General features: G+C 43.1%; 1 protein-coding gene across 1 annotated transcript in view; it reads left to right on the top strand.

Moving 5' to 3' along the window:
- The window catches only part of ACSS1 (acyl-CoA synthetase short chain family member 1), a 72,293-nt gene extending 54,984 nt beyond the window's left edge, over positions 1–17,309 (top strand). The window contains exons 11-14 of the mRNA XM_066595793.1: positions 4,021–4,148; positions 6,195–6,258; positions 13,017–13,138; positions 14,484–17,309. Coding sequence (XP_066451890.1) covers positions 4,021–4,148; positions 6,195–6,258; positions 13,017–13,138; positions 14,484–14,663 — 494 coding nt within the window. The 3' untranslated portion in view covers positions 14,664–17,309. The remainder of the gene's footprint in view (positions 1–4,020; positions 4,149–6,194; positions 6,259–13,016; positions 13,139–14,483) is intronic.
- Positions 17,310–18,068: the final 759 nt, after the last annotated feature.

The raw sequence follows: 18,068 nt of genomic DNA, 5'->3' as shown, positions 1-18,068 counted from the left end.
CTACTCTATATATACTGTGACCATTGTGGGAGGATAGCTCGGTAGCGTGCGGCTTTTGCGATATTCAGAGACGGAACACCAGCGGATGCAGTCCAAAAGCAGGCGTGACCTGCGTTTATTTTTATAACAGCAACATAAAAGTCCAACCTTAGCTTCCGGCAAACAAAATAATAGTCCACAATACAACTATCAGGCCGTCCCGGCCTGATCAGGTTGCACTTAGCAGGTGCAGCGCACAGCAGGGCTTGTATCTCCAGCTGGTCACACAGGCTGCCAGGGTCCAGCAGGCATCTTAGCTACCCTGTGTCCGTGCACCTATAATTTATGTGCACCCTTGATCTGGCTCAGCCTCAGCACCTGGGCTGATTGAGCTCGCCCACAACCTGGAGTGGAGGAGGTGGAATGGATAGCCCCACTACCAACCTGCCATCCATTCCAAAAAAACCAGGCCCAGATATTTTTAAAGAACAGATCTCCAGCAACTGCTTGCTGGAGACCACATTACGCTCCTGGTTTCTTACGTCTCCGAGAGCGGGACATGACCTTCCTCCAGTCCCCTTATGCATAGTACTGGAACCTAGGGGCGACGTAGCGACCGTCCACCACTACGCCCCTCAGTACCTCACACCATTTAAACAAACAAGACCTACAAGGCAGCTGATAAAGTTCAATCCAATAAGAATGATGCTGCTTCAGCCACAGCACACAGACTACTAAATGATCATAAGTTGTCTGAAAAGTTAGGCACGCTGTAAGGATCAATATGCTGAATCTGTATCAAACTTTACATTATTAGTTGCCCTGCTATTTATAAGAATAGCACAGTCATGATTGTTAAGAATGTAAGTCACAAATCACTAACAGAGAGCCATTCAAATAATAACGCCTCCATGTTTGTGTCTTTAAAACGATACAATGTTTGTGTCTATAAACCATTACTATCTTAGCTACTTTCACAAATAATTGTGCATATAACACCAGCCCTGTACATGCATACTGTTAATACCAGTTGCAGCACTTTGATACACACACTTGGGGGTCACATCTAGAGATGAGCGAACGTGCTAGTTTAGGACAATTACTTGATCGAGCATCGCTTTTTTCAAGTAACTGCCTAATCGGGCGAAAAGATTCGGGGTGCGCCGGGGGTGAGTGGGGGGTTGTGGTGGGGAGTGGGGGGAAAGAGAGAGCTCCCCCCTGTTCCCCCCTGATACCCCCCCCCCCCCCCCGCTCCACCCCGTCGCCTCCCGAATCTTTTCACCCGAGTAGGCAGTTACTCGAAAAAAGCGATGCTCGATCAAGTAATTGTCCTAAATGAGCACGTTCGCTCATCTCTAGTCATATCTAAAGGCTGGTACTGTTGTGTGGCTAATAACAAACAAGTAGATCCTGCCAGTTTACAATCTCCTTCACCCACATGCCAAGTAGTTAGGGGGCCCAACCATCTGCACCATAATTTTGCGTGTTAGATGATTAATAGAGATGAGCAAGCATACTCGTCTGAGCTTGATGCTCGTTTGAGTATTAGGATGCTCGAGATGCTCGTTACTCGAGACGAGCACCACGCGGTACTCGTCTCGATTAAACAAGCACTGACCATTGAATTCAATGGAGCCGGCAATACCAATCAGAGGCAGCTCTCACTCACACCCATTCATGAATTCATGAATGGGTGAGTGAGTGCTGCCTCTGATTGGCTCAGGCTGTGACCAATCAGAGGCAGCTCATTCAGCAGGCGGGGATTTTAAATCCCCGGCTGCTGAATACTACTCAGAGCAGTTCAGGAGAACTGCCGTCGGCCGCGACTGAACTCTGTCTGCCGGGATCGGGTGAGTATATATTTTTTTTTTGTTCTTACGCATTTCTGGATGAATTTCAGGGAAGGGCTTATATTTTTAAGCCCTTCCCGAAAATTTATCCCGCGCTCGCCGGCAGCCCATTGCTTTCAAGGGAGCCGGCTGTATTGCTGGCTCCATTGAATTCAATGGGCTAACATCGTTCTGCTCTACAGCTGTGGCAGAGGAGAACGATCTTTATGCTGACAGTGCGGGGGGGGGGGGGGGTCTCACTCTTGCCACTATTGTGGCTTATTAGTGAGACCTCGGAGCCCGAAATGCAGCCCTGCATGTTGCTCCTCGCCTGCCCTATCCATTTCTGTGTTTTTTACATGACTTTGGTGATTTGCTAAGATTTTCACAAATGAAAACCTTAGCAGAGCACCAGTCATATACAAAAATGCTCGAGTCGCCCATTGACTTCAATGGGGTTCGTTACTCGAAACGAACTCTCGAGCATCACTGAAAGTTCGACTCGAGTAACGAGCAATCAAGCATTTTGGTGCTCGCTCATCTCTAATGATTAACATACCAGTATACAGCCTGTCCCAGAATGGTCACTGTAATAGAAAATGTTTCCACTTAAGAATGGAGTTCTTGTCCCAGGGCAATAACTGCAATCTATATATATAAATATCCATGAAAACGACGTAGTGGAATTAGAGATAATAGTTGTAATGCAAAGGCATCAGCTATTTTGAATACACATAATATCCAGGACAAACCAATGTGGAGGTCGCTTTGCATGTTGCACCGTTCTTGGGTAGCAGGAACCTCTTGGCACAAGAGCCACTAAGCATGGATATAACTGCATGAACAATGCTTTGATGTGGGCGCTAAATGCAGCAGAAACCACTAGGCATAGAAGCTAGCGAGCACTGCCCCCTGGCTTGGTACTGCCCACATTACACTGTACACTTGTGGCCAGCAACAAGTTGGTGAAGCCGAAGTAGCTGAGCCAAATGTGCAGGTTAGTGTATTGGAAGCCGCTCTCCGCTACACTACTGAGCACAGGGTAGTGAGTTTGGATAACATGGCTTCCTACCTTCAACCTCCCTGTACAGCACTTCGGTATGGGCGCTAACTGTAAGTGTATTAGGAGCCGCTCTCCGCTACACTGGTGACTGGGTGTCGCAGTGTTGTTCTCCCTCAGCCTCCACCCCCCAGCTGGTGAGTGCGGGCCACAATGCCCTCTACAGTGTAAACAATTACAGTCAAATGCCCCCTTTATTAGTCTACATATATGAATGCCTTAGGGTGTCATGTGGTCATCCAGTATTCAAATTACAAACCGACCCAGTATATGCTAAGGCATAAACTGTATATTAGATCCTCATTTCTTGCTATTGTAATATTGCAGTCTTCAAAATGCAAATGTGTAAGTATAATAAAATGTAGATATATGCATCTCTAAGGCCACGGAGGGAAATGTAATTGGGGACTTCTTCCCACAATGTGCTTGTAACAATGCTAATCACAGTGTCCTAAGTATCAGTCTCAAGAAAGTTTCTCACACGTTTTTTTTTGGTGCACTTTTGATGTATGTTTTTTGAGCCTAAGCCAGAAATGGATTTAAAAGATAGGGGAAATATAAAGGATGGATGTATACTTTTCCTTTCTTGATCACTTCTGGCTTCAGTTTTAAAAAACTGCATATAAAACTGCAGCTTTTTAAGGGAAAAACGGCGTCTGAGACCACCGTTACTGCTCCTTTACCAATGCCAACCATAATGCCTCCGGAGTCAATGTAGTCATGTAGGCATTCAAATACATTGTATTCCATGGCTAAGACTTTGGGGCTTCCTGGTCTGTTATTTCATATTACCAAAAATCATCAAAATGAGCCCCTGAATCTTCTGCTGTTTTTTGGTCCTTTAAAAATAGATTTCGGGGACTGTGGCTTTAGAGATTATACCAGGGTGCATCTAGTATTTCCATGGGAAGGGTGGACATACTTGCAGCTCTATGCACTTACTCTCAGGGTCTAAATTACCAGAAAGATGAGTTAAAAATTTGAGGAACATCATCTGCTTATTTCATTACTTATTTATACACCATCAGAAATAACTAGGCACTTAACCTCAAATTTAGGCCTGATAAAAAGTCGTGACACAGTCCATATGCAAAAAGGAAACAATTCATTATCTTCATGCACTTTACATAACATTTTTTCCACCTGTTCCAGGCTATTATTTTACTGGTGATGGAGCTTGTAGGTCACATGAAGGCCACTACCAGATAACAGGTCGAATGGATGACGTCATAAACATTAGTGGACACAGACTTGGAACTGCAGAGATTGAAGATGCATTGGTAAGTATATTTTCCTAATGAGAAAACTTTTTCTAAAAATTTTTTTTTACTAGGTTACCAAAGATGCACATACAGTAAAAGAGTAGTGTATCGTTAGGTAAATTGGAAATGAGAACATTTGGAAAAATGCAATTCATATTAAAGTCAGAAAATGGTATTCAGCAGCGAGAAATGCAAAGTCCTACATCTAGGCAAGAAAAATGAAAAAAAAGCACATACAGAATGGGAGGCATTGGGCTAAGCAGTACTTGTGAAAAAGAGTGAACATGAGTCAACAGTGTGATGCAGCAGTGAAAAAAGGCAAACACAATTATTAGAAGCATATAGTCTAGATCAAATAATATAATAAAAATATCTTGTTTTTATAGCGCCAACTAATTCTGCAGAACTTGCAGGTAATTTATTTATTACCCCACATCAAGCTGAGTACTGATTTTACCAACCTCAGAACCAACTTTGAGTCGGCTACCTGAACCATAGGACGATTGAACTCACAACCTTCAGGTCATGAGTGAGAGTTTAGGACTGCATTTCTGCTGCCTTAGCACTCTGTGCCACACAGGACTCTGATAATGTGAAGATCATGTGAAGTAATTATTCCTCTCTACTCTTCCTTGGTCAGAGCTCATCTGGAATACTGTGCCTGCTTCTGGGCAGTTACCACAACTTTAAAAACACATTGACAAACTGGAGCAAGTTCAAAGAAAAGCCACCATGATGTTGAGCTGTCTGCAAATCATGTCCTATGAGGAACGGTTAAAGGATCTGGAAATGTTTAGCTTGCAAAACAGAAGGCTGAGGGGAGAATTAGTAGCTCCCTACAAATATCTGAAGGGCTGTCACAGTGCAGAGGGATCAGCTCTATCCTTTTTTGTATAAGGAAAGACTAAAAGCAATGGGATGAAACTGAAAGGGAGGAGACACATATTAGATATTAGACAGCGAGTGTCATCAATGAGTGGAACAGGTTGCCACGGGAAGTGGTGAGTTCTCCTTCAATGGAAGTGTTCAAACAAAGGCTGGACAAATATCTGTCTGGGAGGATTTAGTGAATTCTGCACTGAGCAGGGGGTTGGACCTGATGACCTGGTGGTCTCTTCCAACTCTATCATTCTATGATTCATTTTCCTGCTATGCAAAGCATTCCACAGGACATGACACCTGTGGCTTGATTGATAGAACAATGAATATGTTACATAATGAACAACATATTATTATATCTATAAAGCTAGTCCAGGATAATATACACTCCTATTGAGTAATCATGCCATGAGACATTTTATAGCGACAGAGCAGAATACAGTTCTTATGAGAACTATATTGACAAATCGTACTCTGAAGTCCACTTGTTTTTCACCCTTTGTGCCTTTTGCATTATTTGGCCCCAGTTCACCACAATCCCCATCAGCAGCCAGCATGTTTAGGACATGAAAAGCTTAGAATTTTTTTGGTCTCCTAATTATCTCCTAATTTTTGACCTCCATCATCCATTGTCTTTATTAAAAAGGTTTTGGGGAATGCAGCCTGTTCTAAGACGGGCTGAAAGTATCTGTACACCAGAGGAGGAAAGAGGCATGTTGGGGGGAAGTTAACACCATACTGTTTGTTCCTGCCAAATAGGGCCAAACAGTGTGGCGTTAGGATCCGCTCATCTTCTGTGGCCCCACTGCTTTCCCCTCCATACTAGAGATGCAGTCAATCCCTGGTAGGATGCTTTACTCACTGGCTGAATGGACAATGAGCAATTCTTTGAATTTTTGAACAACCCCTTTAACTACTTCACATCTCTGAATGGGGAGGTGAGCCTTTTAGTTGCTGTCCACCATAGCAGCTGCTATGCCTGCTACCTTGGCAGTTGCATCCAAGAACTTCTGTATGTCTTCAGCATGACAATGATGTTTCTATAATGGGATAGTGCTAAAATTAGATAACCTGCTGACAATTCAATACAAAAGACATGAAATAAACCATATAGGAAATATCCATGTACTTACCCCAATATGACATAAGCATCACTGATGGGGTTTTATTTATTCCACTTTTTAGGATGAACATCCAGATGTTCCAGAAACTGCTGTCATTGGCTTCCCCCATGACATCAAAGGAGAAGGTAAAATTAGCCGATTATTCACTTTTTAGGGTCAATAAAAAGATAATAAGTTGCTGTGTAATATGTAATATGGTTGTTCCTCATTATTCTTTATTATTACACTGTAAATTGAGGTACAGAATTGAGGCACTTATATAATAATTTTTATTAGTATTTTGCAGCTTTTTATTTTAGCATACAAAAGTTTTCTAAATTTGTGTGACTTTTTTAGACTTACACTGGGCCTCACACTTTTTCAAAAAGTGGGCAGGGCCAAGTCTTAGGGCTGCAGAAACACACGCTGTATCACATTTACTATAATGTATGCCAGAAACTAGTTCACATTATAGCAGAAATCTACTCCAACTAGTAGCCGGTGTGGGTTTCTATCTGTTGCACAGTGGTGCCCCCAGATGCAACACATATATTAAAGGGGTTGTCCAGTTGTAAACTGTTGATGGCTTATCTGCAGGACAGTCCATCAATAGTAGACCAGAAGGGGTCTGTTGCTTAAGAACTCCGCTCATCAGCTGTTCAGCAGGCAAGTGGGCTTGCACACTGAGCTGACTTTTGCATAAAGCAGGCAGCTCCATTCCCAGTGCAGTGGCCAGGCTTCATATTACAAAGTTTCCACTGGAGCAAATGGGAACTTTGCCTGTAATACCAAGTCTGAAAATGAAGCTGTCTGCGTCCAGAAGAAATGAGCTCAGCAGGTGAACAAACGTGGTGCACAGCTGATCAGAGGGGGTTCATGGTAGAAGGCCCTTGCTGATCTACAATCGATGGACTGTCCTAAGGATAGGTAATAAATAGTTTACAACTAGACAACCCCTTTAAGAGGCTTGTACCTCTTCATACATTTTTGCTCTTATCCAGGCGCACACTTGACTTAGACCACATCTTGAAATGCCGGTCTAATTAAATATGCCCCATTAAGTCTAATCTAATGGGTCAATAATTCACAAGAAGAAGTGTAATAAAATTTAAATGAACGAGAGTGTGTAAATGCAGTAAGCAGAGTTAATTTGGTTTTGTTCTTGGAAAGTCCAGACTTAGTTAATTATAAATGTTAATATAGTTTAATAGGTAACTTAGAAGAAAGACTCTGTCTTTTTGTGCAGGAGCACAAGACCAACTTTAGTCTAAGTGCCAAATGACTTTTTACTAGGCTTGATTGTGCTTGATGTCATCATGGGTTGAATATTAAAGAATACTCGGCTCTCCAGACATGTCTGTTTTAGTAAATACTTGTACTCCCCAGAAAGCAACCATTCCAGATCATCTTTTCCTGGAACTCTGCATTGTGTGCCATTCCTCCGTTATATCTCCTGGAAATATATAAATAAATTGTTAATTGGTCATTAAACACATTGCAGCTCGCGTCGATTTCAATGAGAGCCATGCCTGCAGTTACAAGGGCCGGCCACCGCAAAGAGGTCGGCGCAGAGACTTCTGCTGCTTCCGCTTCGACCTCTGTGTATATGCAGCACTGACAGCATGTGCCCACTCAGCTGATCAGTCACGGTCCCGAGCGACGGACCCCAGCGGATCAACTATTGATGACCTATCCTGAGGATAGGTCATCAGTAGTATTCTCCCTGGAAAACCACTTTAAGAAAAATAACAGATGAACGACAATATTTTCAGATGACTCCCTTTTACTTGTCCCAAAATGCCTAAAAGTAAGCCACAGATGCCACATAACAGCGTATTCCGCCTATGAGCCAGTCATGTCCTATAACATTGAGTTCCAATTATAGGTTATGGATTCACCTTGAGCCATAGATAGGCTTTCTTTCACCCAGAGCACAAGATTCAAATTAATCCCGTAGCCCTGTATACAAATATCTTGACCAAGGCAGAGAGTGGCTTGTTTGTGCTTTCCTGGCACCCAGAACCAGGGGCACATACCTGACCAGCCATCACTAATTACTCAACTAGATAAACCCTTAAAAGCATGTGCCAATCACTACTTTCCCTACAGCAGTTTTTGTAAGCCACAAATGCTCCTTTTAAGGACCTAAGTCAAGGATTCATTCATAAGTTCTTCTGCCTAAGTTGTCAGCATAACTTTCTTATCCTGAGATACCACAATAAATGCCCCAGCATTTTGATTCTCTTTTTGCTGCCCTATCATTAGCACAGGCAGCTAGGTTTTATCAATGTGGCCACCATCAAGAGAAATGTTATGTTATCCAATAGTTGGTGGCCAACGTTATGTACCAGGCTCAGGGTGATGTATTTCCGATGGGTGGCTCCCTTCCGTTATCCTCAACCCTGCTTCTTGTGATTGATAGAGCTCTTCCTATAAGCGGAGGGAGCTGGTACAATAAATTACAGTAATAAGTAGAATTCAAAACTTTTGCACCAATGTCTTATTGTTTTTTACCAAAAGTCCAGCTAAGTATTTGTAAGAAAATGTACAAGAAAAATCTGCAGTTGACGATAAATATGAAATCTTCAATATCTTAGTTAGCTTAAAGGGCCACTCCAGTGAAATTTATTTTTCATTGTTTATGTAGATAGTCCCCCAGTTTATATAAGTTGGCTAGTGTTACTTTGGTCAGTTATTTCTTTCTATCTGAAACTCCTTCTCCTCCAATGATCATGTGATGTCAATTTTAACCAGCTGAGATTTACTTGGGGTTATGTGTTCAATTTCTAGTCAGTTTCTCAGTCTGTGATGCTGTAACATGGAGTGTACCATATAAAAACTGCTCAGAGAGGGACACACAGATACTCCTATCACAGTTACTGTTGACCATACAGCTCCTGTAACACAGTTATAATAGAGGAGATCATTCTCCTGACTTGTCTGTAGCTTATTTATGTGAATACAGAATGTAATGACACTGTTTTCCCTGCAGCATACAGTCTCTAGCTGCTCATGTAATGCTGTGCTAACGCATCATAGAATTGATATCAAAGTGAATGCAAATACCTCAACATCAAGGTGTTGCCTGATAAGGATCAGACAGGTGGCTGCTAGAGATGAGCGAATCTACTTGTTTCGAGTATTTACTCGATCGAGCACCGCGATTTTCGAGTACTTCAGTACTCGGGTGCAAAGATTCGGGGGGCATCGGGGGGCGGCGTGGCGGCGAGGGGGGTAGCAGCGGGGAACAGTGGGGAGCCCTCTCTCTCTCCCTCTCCCCCCCTCTCCCCGCTGCAACCCCCCACTCACCCACAGAGCCCCCCGAATCTTTTCGCCCGAGTACGGAGGTACTCGAAAATTGCGGTGCTCGGGCAAAAAAGGGGTGTGGCCGAGTACGCTCGCTCATCTCTAGTGGCTGCACTTCATGAAAGTTACTACAGTACAAACATCCATGTGTCGATACTGCGGTGGTTGCGTTAATCTGCTGACATCAATTACACCTTGGATATAAGTTTTTTGTATGTGGAATGAATCGCGTTGGATAAATATTCATCGCAAATATTCGTCATTAGTCCTATGGGTTTTTTGCCGCTCATATATAGAATCACTCGGGTACTAATGATCTACACGGAGGCTCTTCATTAAAGACTATCTAAGCTAATGAGTAACTATCATAAAAGTACCTATGTAATGTAATCCAACTCTCTTCCACAGAATGACTGCCATAAATAGTTTTCACAACCAACCACGTCACTAGAGCTTTTATTCTTTCTGACAACCATAGACCGTAGGCCGGTGTCACACGGGCATAGGCGCATTTACGTGCACAATAGGTGTTGCATATTTGCACATGCATTTGTGTGTACTATTGTAATTTTTGTGCCCATCGGCAAAACGTCAAATTGGCAACCGTTTTCAGTCACCGATTTTGCACGCCGGGGGCTCCTATGGGAGCTGAAAAAAAGGGAGGGGAGGCAGTTAACTTGCGTCCTGCACTCAGGAAAGAAGACAGCTGGCTCTAGAAGTCATTACAAGGATTTCTGCCGACCAACGGAATTCTGTGCTGCAGCGTTTTTTTTTTCCTGCAATAAGCCCATCTGTATAGATGCAAAAAACGCTACTTAATCACGGGACTCGATCGTGGTCATTCTTCAGTGATGTGATTTTCAGCTGCGATGTTGCCGGCGTAAACTCGCTGCACTCATGTGAATGAGCCTTAGTTGCAGACTGCATGGTTGTTTGAAGTCTACGGGCAGTCTACAAGTGGTTAATCTTTGAGAGAGTGATATAATGGAAGCCAAGGCGTGGATGATTGGCAGTATTCCCAGTTGTCCATGACCTAGAAAGTTTGTATATTAATAAATGTGCCCAGTTCTTCTGAATGCTGGAATTTATAACTTCCTGCGCTAAATAAATGATGTAGTTAGAGCAGCGGAGAAGTGTCGTCTCCGGCCAAAGTCTTGTACAGGTTATTCATTTCCAAAGAGAATGACAGCACATTTTCAATAAAATGGTTATCAGTTTGATCCCCTTCCAACTTCAGTTTGATTACGTTTTCTTAGCCTATCTTAATCTGTCTCTTGGAGAGCGGCCATGTAGTAATCAGAATTGCAGAGAGTCCGTTGAACTTGGCAGGCAGTGCCTCACAATCGCCTTTTAATTGTGTGATTAGAAAATCTACCCAAAGCGACTGTAGCAATAAAATTGTGATCATACAAGACACTTAGGCTGGTGCTCAGCGAGACTTTTTGTAGTACAACTTTATCATTTTAACTATTGAGTGACAATTGCACTCCACTGCTCCACATTGCATGTAACGGCATAGGGGCAAGCAGACTGTAAAGCTCCCTAGCATAGAGCCGTACAGCCTCTGTGTGTCATATGTGCAAATATATGCATGGTGGAAGAAAATACCTCTGTACATACGGCAGCCAATGAATGAAGCCACTCTTTTTTTTGTCACATTCCTACAGAATCTGATAGAAAAAAAACCTTGCTAAGGCTGCTTGTGAAATTGGAGACATATGGAGGTGCAGTAGAGACTCCATGTTCATCTGTGGAAATAAGTTAGAGTCGCATGCATGAGCTCAAAGTATTATCCTGAATAGTTACAGAAGTTTGATACATAATGTTTCCTTATAGCCCCAGCTTTACAGGAATTCTGACATTTCGTATGCCATAATACATTAAAGGGATTTTCCAACTCTTAAAGATTGATGACCTATCCTTAGGATTGGTCATGAATAGCTGAGTCCTACGTCCCGGGACCCTGGCCGGTCATTTGTTTGTGGGCCACTGTCATGATGTACACAGCAGGAAGCAGACAGCTCTGTACATTGTGCAGTGGCCCAGCATGGTATTGCAGGAACAGCTTCCATTCACTTCAATGGGTTGAAGTGAGGGGGATCCCACGCCATACTAATAAACAATGTACAGAGCTATCTGCTCCTGCCATTTACACCCTGACGGCAAACCAAAAACAGCTTAGTTGCCAGGGTCCCAGGTGGTGGACTCCCATAGAACAGCTATCAATAACCTATCCTGAGATCTGAAACATATGAAGATCTTTAAAAAAAATTGCTCTGCATGTGAGTGCAGTTTCTACCATTGAAAACTATTGAGCTCATCGCTCAGTTTAAATAGCGGCCGTTCAGTAGTGAACGGCTGCTGTGTTATCTCAATGGAGGGGGGCGGAGGAGCGAGAGGAGAGAAATCTCCTGCACTGCCCCGCCCCCCTGCTGGCCACTCCGTGAACCAGCCAGCTCTGCTGGCTCCCACGTAGGAGCACGGGAGCGAGGAAACACAGGGACGAGTGTCGGGCATCGTTTGCTTGGCAGTCGTCCTGTGTACATGGCCCTTTAAAGGGGTTGTCCCGCGGCAGCAAGTGGGTCTATACACTTCTGTATGGCCATATTAATGCACTTTGTAATGTACATTGTGCATTAATTATGAGCCATACAGAAGTTATCAAAAGTTTTTCACTTACCTGTTCCGTTGCTGGCGTCCTCGTCTCCATGGTTGCCGTCTAATTTTCGCCGTCTAACGGCCAAATTAGACGCGCTTGCGCAGTCCGGGTCTTCTTCTCTTCTCAATGGGGCTCGGTGTAGCTCCGTGTAGCTCCGCCCCGTCACGTGCCGATTCCAGCCAATCAGGAGGCTGGAATCGGCAATGGACCGCACAGAAGAGCTGCGGTCCACGGAGGTAGAAGATCCCGGTGGCCATCTTCAACCGGTAAGTAAGAAGTCACCGGAGCGCGGGGATTCAGGTAAGCGCTGTGCGGTGTTCTTTTTTAACCCCTGCATCGGGGTTGTCTCGCGGCGAACGGGGGGGGGGGGGGGGGGTTGAAAAAAAAAAACCCCGTTTCGGCGCGGGACAACCCCTTTAATTGCTCAATCTAAGCCAGATGACAAGCACAAATCGATGAGATAGGCTTGAATTTTAATGTCCTTCACATTGGTTGATTCAGACTTTATGGAGGATGAACGACATTTCATATAATTGTTCATCTACTATGCATTTTCATCTTTGTCAGCAGCACATCCCTTGTCTACACGGGAAGATGCTCTGCCTACATTGATGTGATCTGAACAACCAATAAACAAGGGTTTGCTTGATCTGGTGAATGAACATTCAGACATTCGTTTGCTCACGATCACTAGCCTGTGTAAAAGGACCTTTGCTTGGAATAGACCACCAACACAAACTTTTTGGAGCACTGGGTGGTATTCTGGAATGCCGTGTACAAAGTTTCTTAAAAAAAATGTAGAACAGTAATAGAACTTTATCACTGTATTGCAGAAGGAAATGCTATAAACCTAATTGTAGATAATACCATGTATTCCCAATCATGTACATTTTTGCCATAATAAATCACTACATTGCCTTTTGTCTTTTCTTCTTCCAGCTGCATTTGCATTCGTTGTATTAAAAGATGGTATTGCAAACACTGAAAAAGCTATAAAAGAAGATCTGAAAACCATAGTAGCCACAAAAATAGCAAAGTACGCCGTACCTGATCATATCCTGGTAAGTCATATTCAACAAAGGAGGTTACATTGTAATCTTTATGAACCTCATGAGATTAGATAAATATGGTCTCCGTTGTATGGTGTTTGTGGCACGGCAGTTTAGCCCTATTCAATTAAACACACAACTCATATAGCGGTATGGCACTATTAAAGGGAGAAAGACATATTTTTTATAATTCCTTCAACCCCTTCAACGTAACTACAATAACATAAATACTATACAAAATCGCCACACTTTAGTTCCTAATGTCTTGTTCAACTTCTTCCCGTAAAGCTCAAACTACACTTTTTTTCCTGGTCTGGTTTTACATTTCCTCCTCTGAAAAGACCTTTGTTATGAACAGTTTTCATGTAGGTGTAAGGGGTTTCACACGGCTGAGAAAATCTCGCACAAGTATGAACACATGAGCGAACGGTTTTCTGCCTAGCACTACGATGAGATGCTATGCGGGAAACCTATCGCAGCATGTTCTATCTTCTTGCTATATCACCCATTGTCTTCAATGGGGCCAGGGGTAGCAGTGCCGGCCCCATTGAAAGCAATGGGAGAAGTCTGCGATCCTTTGCCGTGGCTGTAACTGCAGCAGCCGGGGGAATCCTTTTTATGCCTGGCGGATAAAGAAATTCCCTGTAGTGACGCGAGGCTGTTTTCATATGAAAACGCCTCGCATCCACGGGGCTTTCACATTGTGGAAAGTGCAATATTGGGCCGTGGTTTTCAGCCCGAAATCTCCTTTGGCCATGTGAAACTCGCCTAAGGCTAACTTCACATCTGTGATGGGGGCTCCAATTTTCTGCTTCATTCGGGGAGCAGGAAAGAGGTATTCCCTGACCAAATGAGTCCATCTTATGACGGAACCGAACAGCACTGAATGGACCCTATTGACTATTGACCCTATAAGGGGGTCTATTCGGTTTCCGCACATCTGACTAGCATTTTACCAGAAGGAGCACTATTTATTCTTGTATTTTGCGCCGCCTCTGCAATGGAATCCCCAACTGGAGGTTCCAATGCAGCCTAACTCTAATGTAAAATCTGTAACAGGGCTCACCTCCAAACACATGCTATTTATGATACTGGTGTCTTCTTATATATATATATCACCTCATTCACTTGGGTACAGATGCAACTGATCCTGCACCTCTGCTCCCGCTATAACTACGCCTCTGATGTCATTGCATGGGAAGTGTAACAACGTAATATATGACCATTTTTATACATTTATATTTTCTAAGAAAAAAAAATACTGAATATTTCCATAGTCAAGAAAGGTCATTTTTATCTTTGCATGAAGAATCATAGACTAGTAATTATATGTAACTTTGCATTCTTTCTTTGTCAGATGGTGAAACGACTTCCAAAAACACGTTCGGGAAAAATAATGAGGCGCGTGCTTAGGAAAATTGCATCAGGCCATACAGAAGATCTTGGCGATATAACCACACTGGAGGACCCAGGCACCATTACAGAAATACTGGAGGCATATAAGAAGTACAAGACTGAAGAGGCAGCCAATCAATGACTTGATAACTGTTAACATTCGATATAGCGTAAACAATAGGGACATAGATTAAATCTCCTTCCAGAGAACAAATAGATCATACATCAGAAATAGCCCTTCTGTTAACACAGACTTTTCATCTGTGAAATAGATCATTACCGATAGGACCACTTACAGAGTTTTCATTTATTTAGAAAAATGTGATGTGCCAAATTGATGTCTCTATACATAGAAACAAAAAAAGGTTAACGTTATAATATGCCTAATTGGCAATATCAAATGCATCATTTAATCCAATGTATAGTTATCACCAGCTACATTTGAGATTCATTAAGCTGGCACTGTCCTACTTACCATATTGCAGGCTGTACAGAGTTTCCATCACAGGAGCCTATAGGCATAAAATGATCTCTGGTAAGACACTAAGCCAGAGAGGTCTGGTAGTAATGGTGTACATACATACCATAGAGAGAGAGAGAAAATGGCAACCAGTGAAGGCCATGACAGAAGAAGGCCCATATCATATAGTCCCATCCTTCTGCTCAATGGGTAGTGTCAACGTGTGCAGTGCTTCCTTTTGTTCTGCAAGAGATGAATAGACACGTCAATAAACAGCTGACTACATTGGTGGCTTGAAGACGTCAACCAACAGCATAAAGGGGCCTTATTTTGCTATTGTTACAGCTTTTTTTTTAATGTCTACCCCTGGCTAGTAGTCTAGATATTCAAACTTTTATCAGAGATAGCCAAGTGCAGAACAACTATGCATTCTACTATGAATATAGAGCTACATCACAGTAACAAACTACTGCACCAAAAACTACTATGTGGACTATAGCAAAGCCCCTGGCACCAGGTGTTACTGTCCATAGGACTCCCATTAGACACATGCATCTACCAATTTGGCCTTAAATGGAAAACATGTTACTTAATTGTCTTCACTGAATTTGGGAAAGAGTACATAAATCAAAGATCCATGGAAAGGTTGTATAATATTTAAAGAATACATCATCTATGCTTAAAATGTGAAGTGCATGAAATCTCGTAAGATTTCATTGTTTCACAAGGTACATGTGAATCTCATGTTGAAAGTAGTCTGTAAATTGTTGGTAATTCTCTCTCTATAATTAGGGGTGTCTTTTGCTACCATTTTCCTGGTAACTCTCAATGGGGATTTAAAGCCAAAGTATAAGATATAATAGAAATTCAGGATTTAGAGTAATTTTTTAAAGTTTGATCACTTAGGCCTCGTGTCTACGGGCAGATAGGATTCTGCATGGGGGAGCCCGCAGCGGAATGCGACCCTGCTCGCGGCCAAGGACACTGCGGGTCTTCTACTTACCCATTCGGCTCTTCTATCTTCTTCACTGCGGATGTGTGCAGAAGCGCCGGCCAATGTGGAGGGTTTTTTTTAAACTCCAGCTTTCCCGCAGAATCCATGGAATTGCGGAGGGGCCACGAATTGAATGGCTTCCATTGACTACAATAGAAGTCGTCCATGTGGAATTTGCATTGGAAGTGGAGCATGCTACGATTTTTTTCTACTGGACCACAAGGTCCGCCAATCAAATCCACATGCTCTATTTAATTTGTGGACACCCATGTTTCCCTATGGGCGGCTTTATTTGTGGATCTTCTGTGCGGGGCATTCCGCAAATCAAACCCACCTGTGGACATTGGAGCTTGCAGAACGATCCAAAGTTTTTCTATTTTGTTGCAGCAGCTAAGTGACAACAAGATATTCTGTCATATTAGTTGTTAATCTGCACACTATTTTTTCCTATCAGTTTTTGAGAAACTAAAGGTGACTAAACTATTGCTGACCTATCCCGAGGATACGTTATCAGTAGTTGATCAGCAGCTCAGTCCCATTCAAGTGAATCGGATTGAGCTGCAATATCAGGCACAGCCACTATACAATACACGGCATTGAGCTGGATATGGACTGAAGTGAGCACTACTACCAAACCAGGCAGCTGATCATCGGGGAACCCGAGCAGAAGACCCTGTGGATCAGCTATCGATGACCTATTCTAATGAAAGGACACCAATAGTTTAGTGCTGGAAAATCCCTTTAAATGAAAAGTGACAACCAATATGGCCGCACTTCCTGTTTCTTTTGCAAAAATATCTACCGAACAGTGTCTAATGCTGTAACTTCTGATTTGATGAATATGGGTAATTTTACATTTCGGATGAAAATTTCTTTAATGCCAGTTCATAATAGCAGCAATGTATACCCTAAAAGAAGATGCACTTTACAAGAATTTCAATGTGAAAACACAATCTTGAATTTATTCTTGCCGAATTGCAAATACAAGGTACAAACTGCAACACTTTTAAGGTAAAAGATGAGATTCAATGAGACTAAACTCATTTGTTGGATGAAGATGAGATGTGGTTGTGTAGAAGGGTCCAAGTCATAGAGGCGAATATATCTAATGTTGTATTAGAGAAGTGCATCTCATTTTACATCAGGTTTTAAAAGAGAAATGATAAGTTTTAGTATTTTTATTTGAATGTTAAAAATATGTTTTTGCTGCTTTAGCACAATTGTGGGTTTATATCGGTTAAACAGGTCAAAAAGTTAAGTTAAAATAAATGTTTCGCTAACCTGTAGAGATGAGCGAGCATACTCGGTAAGGCGATATACCGAGAGAGCATCGCCTTTTTCGAGTACCTGCTGGCTCATTCCTGAAGATTCAGGGGGGCCACGGGGGTCGGGGGCAGCGCGGGGCAGCGGGGAGGAGAGTGAGAGAGATCCCTCTCTCTCTTCCTCCCGATCCCCTCTGCAACCCCCTGCTTACCCCCACTCCCCCCCCCCCCCCCGAATCTTCAGGGACGAGCCAGCAGGTACTCGAAAAAGGCGATGCTCTCTCGAGTATATCGCCTTACCGAGTATGCTAGCTCATCTCTAATAACCTGTATTTAACGTTTCCTATTAGTGATGAGCGAGCATACTCGCTATGGGCAATTGTTCGAGCGAGCATTGCCCTTAGTGCGTACCTGCCCGCTCGAGAGAAAAGGTTCGGGTGCCGGCGGCGGGCAGGGAGCTGTGGGGGAGAGTGGGGAAGAACGGAGGGGAGATCTCTCTCTCCCTCTCTCCCCCTCCCCGCTCCCCCCTGCTGACTGCCGCAACTCAACGCTCCCCCGCGCCGGCAGCCGAACCTTTTCTCTCGAGCAGGCAGGTACTCGCTCGAGCAATTACCCTTAGCGAGTATGCTCGCTCATCTCTATTTTCTATGTTTTTGATTTTAAGCTATCTTCATACTTTTAGGAAGTGATGAAAGGTAATAAAACCATGTTGAGGGAGGAGGAGAAGTGGGTACATTTGTATATTTTATGGACATGCTCAGTTGCTAAAAACACACTAGAAATGAGTCAAAAGGTTGATTCAGGCCAAGACAAACCTTTGCATCAACCTAT

Source organism: Eleutherodactylus coqui, chromosome 3 (genome assembly GCF_035609145.1).
Source record: "Eleutherodactylus coqui strain aEleCoq1 chromosome 3, aEleCoq1.hap1, whole genome shotgun sequence".
NCBI classification, from domain to species: domain Eukaryota; kingdom Metazoa; phylum Chordata; class Amphibia; order Anura; family Eleutherodactylidae; genus Eleutherodactylus; species Eleutherodactylus coqui.
This window is presented reverse-complemented; position numbering and strand designations above follow the sequence as displayed.